Source organism: Polistes fuscatus, unplaced genomic scaffold, assembly GCF_010416935.1.
Source record: "Polistes fuscatus isolate 324 unplaced genomic scaffold, CU_Pfus_HIC Scaffold16, whole genome shotgun sequence".
Lineage (NCBI taxonomy): Eukaryota > Metazoa > Arthropoda > Insecta > Hymenoptera > Vespidae > Polistes > Polistes fuscatus.
This window is the reverse complement of record NW_025113064.1, coordinates 2,622,163-2,633,208: the sequence shown is the minus strand read 5'-3', so window position 1 is coordinate 2,633,208 and position 11,046 is coordinate 2,622,163. Positions and strand designations below refer to the sequence as shown.

At 32.7% G+C, this 11,046-nt stretch overlaps 1 protein-coding gene and 1 long non-coding RNA gene across 3 annotated transcripts; both read left to right on the top strand.

Annotated features, from left to right (window-relative positions):
• The first annotated feature begins 5,074 nt into the window (after positions 1 to 5,074).
• LOC122514909 (limulus clotting factor C-like) lies at positions 5,075 to 10,725 on the top strand. 2 transcript variants are annotated; one of them, XM_043632046.1, is made up of 6 exons: positions 5,075 to 5,248; positions 7,973 to 8,236; positions 8,313 to 8,534; positions 9,491 to 9,780; positions 9,917 to 10,232; positions 10,312 to 10,725. In XM_043632046.1, exons 1-6 carry the CDS (start codon positions 5,203 to 5,205, stop codon positions 10,629 to 10,631), a joined length of 1,458 nt encoding a protein of 485 aa, XP_043487981.1. In that variant the 5' UTR covers positions 5,075 to 5,202; the 3' UTR covers positions 10,632 to 10,725. The 2 variants fall into 2 exon arrangements, with proteins under 2 accessions (XP_043487981.1, XP_043487980.1); XM_043632045.1 differs by having other exon boundaries at positions 9,470 to 9,780.
• LOC122514969 lies at positions 6,505 to 7,094 on the top strand. Its single transcript, XR_006303187.1, has 2 exons — positions 6,505 to 6,740; positions 6,819 to 7,094. It is a non-coding gene; the product is annotated as an uncharacterized LOC122514969 (long non-coding RNA).
• Positions 10,726 to 11,046: the final 321 nt, after the last annotated feature.

Below are 11,046 nucleotides of genomic sequence, written 5' to 3'. Positions count from 1 at the left end.
TGGCACCAACTTTCGAAAATACCCCGTTGGTCCGAAAAAACTTTGTACGCCCCTGCGATTAGTATCTACCTCGTCCTTTTCTTTTGGCAATAACCCTCTCGGACACGCATACACCGGTTCTTTGTCTTTTAAAACAATATTCTTTTCCAGACCTGTTTCGCGGACTTCCTCTGGTCGATAATTCGTTATTAAAGTTTCTATTTTTCCCTTATGCCTTTCGTTTGCAACATGAGATAGATCTATTTCGTTACGTTCGTTAATTACATCCATTTTAAAAATTTCGTGCACATCATCGTTCGTCACCGGACTTTCCTTCGTATCGCGGATGGAGACTTTACCCGCGTCAATTACTACGCTTATCTTTCTCAAAAAATCGTTACCGATAAGTAAATCATAACCCAATAGAGCACCAGAAACTACATGCAATCTAATCGGATACATCATCTTATCAATAGTGACCGTCGCTTCTATTTCGCCATAAGTACTATTTAAGTCAGAACCCACGCCTCGAAATCGCAAAATTTCCTTACCCAATTTGGGTGCGCCGATCTTAAAATAGTGGTCCGCTGTAATTAGACTAAGATCGCTACCTGTATCTATCAACGCTGTAACACTACTGTCTCCTAATTGCACTTCTTTAACACACTTTTCTTCTGCTTCTTTACTCACACTACACACTTGCTTCGGCGTCTCCTGCGGCTTGATGTTCTTCTGACAATCTTTTGATACATGGCCGAATTCACCGCACTGATAGCACTTCACGCTCTTGGTTCTAAATGGACACTCTCGTCTCCGATGACCCGACTCTCCACAATTGTAACAGCGTCCACCGTCGGTCCCCGTAGATGATCCACGTGGTGGTTCCTTCGTCTCCCTGCTTTTAGGCACCTTCGGCGTCTTCGATTTTTTCTGCAGCTCTTCTTTCATTGCCTCATAGAACGTAAACTTCTGTTTCAGCTCGCTGATCGTCGTTGCCCCGTATAAGATCATTTTATTAAACGGCTCATCTTCTATACCATTCACAATGTACTGTATCGTACTTGTCTTGTCCAGTCCTCCTTGAGCAGTAATTTCGCACATAGTGTAGATGTATTCTTGATAGGATTCTCCAGCTTTCTTCGTTCGTTTCCTAAGTAACTCGTGGACCTTATATGCACTTGTCACTTCCGCAAATTCGTTCAACAATGCCTTCTTAAGCTGTTTCCACGACTTACCACATTTCTCGTATCGCACGAACGATCTCGCCGATCCTCGCAATAGCCGTCTACAATATATAATTTTCCGAGTACTGTCCCATTGGCATACTTCTGCCATATCTTCGAAATCTCTCATCCAACGCTTAACACTAAGCGTATCGTCGCCACTAAATGTTTAGAGCGACTCTTCCACATCTTTAAAAGTTAACATCTGCACTGCCTTCGTAGAAATTTCATCCTCACTACTTTCCGCTTCTTCCTCTTCGGAATCATCGTCATCATCGTCATCATCGTTTTGCCGCAGCTTCTTTTCCCTAGCTGCACGCAGACGTTCCGCAAGTTCCTTCTTTTTACCCGTCGACCGTAAGCCCATCTCCTTCAATTTGGCTCTCAAGTCCAGATACCTCATTTCACTAATATCTGGTTCAACCGCCACAATTGTCGTATTTGCCAGATCTTCTTGAGATGACCTTTCTGACTACATGATAAACTTACTCACTTTCACTGATTTAGACTTATAGATACTCACAAGCTCGTTACTTCGATTCTATCCCGGACAAGCCCCCAAAATGTAAGATTCGTGAAAAAATTGGGCCGTTGGACAGACTGGACCGGGACTCGAACCCGGATCTTCCGCTTTCCGGGCGACTGCTCTTTAACCAATTGAGCTATCCAGGGCCCATCGTCCAATCTCCTCACGAACGCCTACCCAAGTTTGGCTTGGAGGTGCTCGCATCCCACAATAATTAAACTTTCTCTGAAAAAAAAATTACAAAGAATTACAGAAAAGATAATATAGCAGTATTGAATAAAATAGCAGTATTGAAATACTTATTGTAATAATAAAACTTAAAATGCAAATCTTACCAATACAAACAGGAATCCATCCATCCATCAATTTTCCTTCTGGACTACATAATACCGCTCACTGGTACCGCTTAATTCGTATCCCTGATTACAGGTGTAAATCAGATGAGAACCGCTAACTAATTCTACACCTTCCTCCGCAGCACAGTCTTCTTGTGTTTGGCAATAAGATTTGTGCAATAGACGATAACCGTTCGCAGGATTGGGAGGTACCGTACAAACAGTTGTATTTCGAATCAATGGAGAAAATGTGATAGTGTTTGTAAAAGTTGGAATGAATTCAGCGGGACTAGAAGTAGTCGCATTTGCTATAATTGAGTCACTTCCATAATTGGAAGTGATTTAGATGTTTCTAATTGGAAAAGTGTATCTTGGATCCACCAGATGGTATATAATCTAAAGAGAGACTAATGATTCCTCTTAGAAACAATAAATTTCCACTTTGAAATACCATTCCTCCTCCGCTGTCACCATCGCAGACAGCTGTTCCTAAAATACAAATAATAATTGGTAGGTGTAGTTTTTAAATATGTTTATTTTCCCATATTAATTTTGATTCTATACTAACCATTCGTGTAACCAGCACAAAATTTATCCATTGTTATGAGTCTCTCAGATTCAAAAGAATTTTTGGAAGATTTGCATTGGCTAAGGAGAACATAGGGCAATGACACAGATTTTAGAATAAAACTGGATGATCTTAAAGCAGTTCTTTCAAATCCTGAAGTTACCCTTAATCCAGTCTCAATTACATCATCATTTAAACATGTCGGTAATAATAAATGTGAAAATTCAAAAGGTCTTTCGATTTCCAAGATAGCTATGTCATTAGCATAATTTCCTTCGTAGCCCACATAATTACAAGGAACATAAATGCCTTTCACCTTAAAATGACAAAATTATTAACTTTATCATAATTAATATATAAACAGCGTACACATAATTTCTTTGTTAAATAATTCATTTTATTTGAAGAAAAATTTGGCTTTATTGTATTTTCCATACTCTGGCCTTTTTAACGAATCGTTTTTCATGCTGTTTAGAATCATAGTCACGATAAACGTTTCCAATTGCTATATAATATTTATTTGGGTTGTTTATCAATTGAATCGTTTCGTCGTAGACGAAAAATCGTAGACGAGCAATGCGCTGCGGTAAGAAGAAATTTTTCTTTTATTAATGTTGCTCCGCATATGAAATCCTTCGATCCGTTTTGACTTTTTTCTCGGTATAAAGTAGCGTGCCATGGAAATTGAGAGATGTCAGTAATATCGCCGCCTATAATTAGAGGTTTTGATTTTGGAGGAATTACACCGCATTCTAAAACGTGTAAGAAAACGAACATTATTATGAATAATTCGAATAAATGTTACTTAATTATTATTTAAATGTTATTACTTTTTAATAATATTGTAGTAAATAATACGTCGTATCATATAATATTTTACAAGACATAATTATTAATATTAAACTTTAAATTATCAAATTTTATTATGTAGTTAGAAAATTATTTAATTTTGACTATTACTAAATATAATTACTAACAAATATAATTAAGTTATACATATGAGTAACTTGAGTAACTGGCGTTAGTAAGCTGTTACACTTTTATGACATATAGCGATGGATATAATATTAATTATACTCAAATATTTGAAAAATGGATTAACTGATATTATAAATCATGTAAAAATATAGTATAAATGGGAATTATACTATATAAATACTATATACTATATTATAAATATAGAATTAATGTGGCTCATATCTGATTCATTAAAATAGTGTAATGGTTAATACCAAATAGTTTGACTGCAAATTTTGCATAAAATAAATAGCCTAATTAAAATTATTAAGGATGAATTAAATATGTCATAGATAATTAACATTTAACATAATTCCATTGAAATTTGCTACATATTCTACTGGAGACCTAATAACTATAATTTTCAGCAATATTTTGATGTTAAATATAAAATATCGTTGCATAAATAAATTTTAAGAAATTTTGAGATGTTACGTAAAACTGCATAATAAAACCATCATTTATTCATTTTATATTATATTCCTATGTAATATTGAGTGCGTGTGTGTAGTGAAAATAATCATAAACAATTTTTATGCCATCCGCAACAAAGTGCGCTGTATCTAGGAAATAAAGTTGAGATATAACTTTTTTGAGCCTCGCAACTGCGTATAACCCCTTAAACCTTTGAGCGCTGCATTGTCCGACGTTAAACGTGTGTTGTTGACTGCCCACTCTTTACGAAGAAGCACACAGTTAGCTGCGTATTTTTTACGAAAGAGCGAAAGTTAAGCAAACTGAATTTTCATTGCAAAATGAAAATAAAATGGTTATGTCAAATCCCACATATGAGTAACTAGCCTAAATTAAATGTTTATGTGAGAACGAATATATGTGTCAAAACGCTTAAAAGGTCAATCGATAATTTCATTTAACTCGCTATAATTCGATAAGTAGCTTCATTTGTAAAAATATTTATTAATTAGTGATAAATTAGTTTAATAATCAATTATAAGCGGTGTTTAGTGTCTCCTGAACGGACGTAGGTAATTAAGTTCTTTATCTCCTTCATTTCTTGCTTACTAATTATTGCTATTACTGCTATTACTGCTATTTGATAAACGAATATATTGTATTCGTAATCCAAACACATTGTCACTAATTATAGCATTAAAATCTGGAATCATTTTGAAACGAATGTAAACTTGTTAAATGCTCGAAATAAATGAAATATGATCGATGTTACGTGTTATATGATGTAATCATAATGTAATCATGACATTTGTGATCTACACTTTAATATTACAATAATAATTACATAGATTAAACATATTAAACGAATCTCTACAATTATATTAAATTACACTTCTTTTAACTTGTTTCTTTCGATTACATTTTTATCTCATGATTTTAATCACGTAACCCATAGGTCGCAAGTATCGATATAACGTATATAACATACAGCGAACATTGAAAATTTCTCCAGTGTGAACTACCAGACCGACTCGCAAACAGTGGTGAATCTGAGTTGATGTTAGGCAACACGATACGGCACTCTCTTTGAATATTATTTCAATTTAAAGATTCATTTTCTATTTTTTCCTTTTGATCACTATGGATATCGTACATAGAAAGCTTTTATTTTTAATTGCATTTGGCTGTAAGTAATACAATTACATTATATTATTTTATATTTCCAAGAATATTAACAATATCTTGAAGATATTAATTTTTCATACGATTAGCAATAATTTTCATATTACTAAAATTAGATGTCCTCTATACCTCCTCTATGCCTTTACCTACAAAAAAGAAATAGATATCAAAATACGTCCCTTTTCATGCTATGCAAGTTTCGTATGAATCATTTTTCGTATTATTATTATTATACTAATAACAGAGATATTAGAGCCGAACAGAGTAATTATGTTTAGATGCGAATAACACGAGAAAAAATGATCGAAATACCATGTTCATATAAGTTATTTTAATTCGTTGTTTCGTACACTATATAAATATCATGAAAAATATATATAGTTCTTTTTAAAAAACATATATATTCTTGGAAATATTCTTCAAGTAAAAAAATTACAATAAAATGATAAAAATATCGAGACAATTGAATGTGAATTAGTGGAAGAGTGAGGACTGATGAGTGTATGTGTATGAATGATTTATTAATTGACGCGTGATTCGTTCGCTGAAAATCACGATACTTAACGGCTTAGACGTTAGGTGTTGGGAGAAAAAAGGAAATTCGAAAATCGGTCGACTTTAGGTGTTAGATGAGAACAGTCAAACTAAGACGTAGAAGTAGACGTTAGACGAATTGATGGTAATCGAATAGACAACAGAAAATATAAGAAACAAAATAAGTGTTGACAAGAAGAGAAAACGATTCAGTCATAAGCGAAAGACGCAAAGGAAAGTAAACGCAACAAATAGATGATTGGATCAATAAAAGGAAGGTGATCGAGAACGATTTTACTATCACTTTTTCCTGCTATTTCGTATATTATTCAATTATAGAATGATAATTTCAACTTATAATTAGACAAAATTATTTTAACTATTAGATCTTTTTATTAGATAGTGGTGAACGACCATTATTATTATCGTTGGAAAATCCGTCTCGGGTGAATGTTGAGAATTGTTTATTTTGTTAGGAATAAGGATAGGAGAAATAAATTAAATATATCTTTGAGCCCAGCCAGTACTAATAAGTACACTTTATTTGGCTCGTCAGGGAAAAGCCCTTCGGCATAAAAACACTGCTTCATATTTGTTTATATGTTAATGGTGGTCAACCACGGACGACGCACGTAGCTTACCTATTTTTTGTTGAAGAATAAAAATATAATAATTGTTTCACCTAACACGTGGTGGTAAAAGTGTAGAGCGTCCTCGTCCACTTCGTTATTTATCTGGTGGGGAATACCCTGATAATATGGACTCTCGCGAGATTATACAGGCGTGGGACGAACGTCTCCATGCCAAATACTGAAACAAGCATTCGTGAAGAGATTGGTCGGTGGCCCCCCCGATAAGTCAATGGATAAAAGAGCAGTCACTCGGAAAGCGAAAGATCCGTGGTACGAATCCCAGTCCAGTAGTCAGTCCAACTGCCCAATTTTTTCACGAATCATATACAGGTATCCGCTACGATTGATATTCTTAATGTAATTCTGCTTGTAATGATATGTTCTTGATTCACTTTTTGTTCTCACTAGTTGTCTCCGATGTATTGTCGTAGTCGGTCAGTGAAGAATAGACCGAGTGTTTTTTGATAATGGGCCCAGTAGGGCGCACGTACACCCCCGTAGGGATCCGCCTAGTGGAAGTGCGAACGTTAGCACTTGTTAATTCTCTACAGAACTAGGGCGTAAACCTGTACATAACTACGGCGCTTATTTCGAATATTGGTTTATAATCTACGATCGATTCCAATCGTACGAAAATAAAGTGTATTTTTATTAGATTAATAAATGATTTAATGTGTGCGATTACATGACGTCTCTCGTTTCAAGAAATGAGAAACCAGTTTTATGTAAGATTATAAAACGACCTTGAACTCGAAGAATGATATCATTTATAATGAACGAAGAAAACAAATATCACGATAAGATCATTTGCCAACAGTAATAATGAACGTTTTATTCTCGTGTCAATCTATGAGTTCAAAGTTTTTACTTTATACTTTTTACGATATTTTATTTTTGAAGTGAAAACTTTTTTAGAATCTTTGTGTTTTACAACTCGACGAAACGAAGAAACGACACGGAAAAGAGAGCAGACATTTACATTTATAATCGTTTCGTTATTTCGTCATCCACGAAAATTTAATAAATTACACACCAGAAGTATCATCGCGGATTCTTAAAAAAGATTGCTTTAAAACTCCAATGATTTCAATATGTGGGGATTTCAATGTGAATTTAGCATCGGATACAGCGTTCCCTTTGATTGAGTTCCTGAACACCAAATTAAATTTAATAATGTGCAGCAGTCAGACTGAATCGACAATATAATCGAAAACAGTTATTGACGCTGTATTTCAAAGATATATTAATCAAATCCAAACCAAAGCATTTCTTTCATACTTTAGATACCATAAGCTACTCGTATCATTTGTTGAAATTGAAAACTTGAAGTCTGTATAATGTGTGTAATATATGTAGTATACGTAGAATAAAATGTAAACATTCGTCTTATTCCCTCAAAGTTTAGTTTTCTGAAGGTTTAAACACTTCTACCGCGTGTGAACTGCGCGTATGTATTTTTTTATTATATTTATATTATATTTATATTAAAGTCTGAATGATTCTTGTAAAAAACTTACTTGACTACATGATCAAATAGTTAAACAATTGCTTTTATTTCACAGATTTCTTAGTGTTCATACCAGCTTCAAGTGTGACAGTACAAAAAAATATTTGTACGGTACCTTCTCAGCCAGCAAATGGTTATCGGCAATTATATAAGTTACAATGTCAATCACAACAAAGCAATTGCGACGTACAGGAGGGTACAAAATTACCAACTGCATCTCTTTTAATTTATACCTGCAATCCTGGATACAAAATAAGCAATTCCAGTGATGTATTTTGTGATCCAGAAGGAAACTGGTTAAATATTCCAGTTTGTACAGGTCAGATTACAAACTTTTGTTTCATAACGACAATTTTTTACTAATCATTTTATTAATGATTCTTATATTATTTTAGAAATACGTTGCCAGTCATTGGCTTCAGCATCGACTAACGCTCAATGTACATTGAATGGTGAATGGGTATCTTGTGAATCTCCTGTTTTGCCTGGAACCATCGCAGAACTCAGCTGTCGCAGCAATTATCAGGAATTTGGAAAAGTTCAATTGAAACAAAAAAATCAAGTTACATGTAACGACACTGGTCATTGGGAACCCAAACCAATACGATGTTTACCAAGTATGTAGTTTATTATTGTGTATGTTAGGGGTGTCAGCAAAATTTTTCTAACTTTTATGAGGAAAAATAACACTTTTTCTTAATAACCAAAATTATAATACGTACAAATACTTGTAATTAGAAATATCCTGATATCTATGTTAAGTGACTTATCACGTTGAAAGCTTTGAAACAATTTTAAAAACCTAGTCCTGTACGGTCTTATTCTTTTATAATATCATAGTATATTAAAGGAAAATTTTGTATAAACATATTATTAGAATATAGCATGCTAGATAGCATATCTTAAATTTTAATTATCTAACAATTTCAGATAGTAAACATACAAATATTACCTATAATTATAATTACAAGGGTTCTAGTACAAAGTGTAGCAAATTTCATTGAAATAGTGTAAAGAGTTAGTTATTTATGCCATATTTAATGCAGCGTTAATTCTTTAAATGAATTTATTTATTATACGGAAAATTTTCATTTAATCTAATAGTTAGAAAAAATGCAATATTTTCGTTAATCATATACGAGGCACATTTTTTTTATCGATTATATTTTTACACGATCAACTCTATCAATTAAAATCTATTTTGTAACTATTTAAGTTCTTTATACACTGCTTCATGCTTTAAAAAGAAGAACAGCTAACTAACGCTAGTTTCTTATGTCACTTAAACAAAAATTAAAATTAAAAACTTGATAATTAAAAAATTGGATATTTAAACTTATTAATTGTGTGTAATTTCAGGTTTATAATTGTGAATTTTCTTTTGTTAAATATTATACTTTGAAATATATACTAGAATATTGTTGAAAAGTGATAGCTTTTCTATAGAATAATTGAATAATTCTATATAATAATAAAATGAATTTCAAATTAATAATTTAGTAACATTAATTATAATCATATATTTTAATGTTCGTTTCCCTACATGTTTTAGAATGCGGGGTTCTTTTTTCAGTAAAAATACCCCTTATTATCAACGGAGCTGTAAACGGCTATTTATCTACACTCTCAAAAGTTCCTTGGCACGCTACTTTGTATAAAGAAAATATTTCAAACGGATTGAAACATTTTGTTTGCGGAGCAACAATAATAAAAGAAAAATTCCTTCTTACCGCAGCGCATTGCATCTATGATGAAACGTATCGAAGGATAGAGAACCCAAATAAATATTATATAGCAACTGGAAACATTTTTCGTGACTATGATTCTATATTTCACGATAGGCAATACGTTAAAAAGGCCAGAGTATGGAAAATACTATAGAATCAAATTTTCGTTCAAATAAAATGGACTATTTAACGAAGAAATTATATGTATCGGTTATGTATGCGGCTTTTATAATAATTATATTAAAGTTAATAATTTTCTTCTTTTTTTTAAGGTGAAAGGCATTTATGTTCCTTGTAATTATGTGGGCTATGAAGGAAATTATGCTAATGACATAGCTATCGTGGAAATCGAAAGACCTTTTGAATTTTCACATTTATTATTACCGGCGTGTTTAAATGGTGATTTCATTGAATCTGGATTAGGGGTAGCTTCAGGTTTTGGAAGAACCCATGAAGGATACTCCAGTTATGTTCTGCAATCTGTATCATTGCCCTACGTTCCTCTTAGTCAATGCAAATCTTCAGAAAATTATGTAGAATCTGAAAATCTTATAACGATGGATAAATTTTGTGCTGGTTATACAAATGGTGGATATAAAATCAAAATTAATATAGGAAAATGAACATATTTAAAAACTGTACCTACCAATTATTATTTGAATTTCAGGAACATCTGTTTGCGATGGTGACAGCGGTGGAGGATTGGTATTTCAAACTGGAAATGTATGGTTTTTAAGAGGAATCGTTAGTCTTTCTCTTGGTAAAACATTAACGGGTGGTACAACGATTTGTGATAGTAATTCGTATTCTCTTCACACACGTATATCCAATCATATAAAGTGGATCCAAGATACACTTTTCCAATTAGAAACATCAAAATCACTTCCCGCATGTCGTGACTCAACTATAGCAAATGCGACTACTTCTAGTCCTGCTGAATTCATTCCAACTTCTACAAGCACTATCACATCTTCCCCATCAGTTTAAAAGTGGATTTAGAGAAGGACGGTAAATCATATACTCCGAACTTTTAAACAACAATAGATACTTCTATTGATTAATTAACAATTATTTTAATATTCTAACACACTTTACTTATATTTCAAATTTTTTAGAAACATTTATATCATTTTGAACATTACATACTTATTAACGTACTTTAAATATTAAATAATTTCAATGTTGTAAACCACACGACATAAGATTTTATAAAACCGTTACTTTTAATAGCGGATAATTCTTAATAATTGTAATAACCTGTTACCGTAAGATACATAAGAATCATAAGAAGGGTTTCATAAGAGAATTAAGAGGCGAGGTTTTGGTATCAGTATATATATATTTATTCTAAAGTCACTCTCTCGACGTAAGATTTCCCGAGCCAACCATTAACATAAACTAA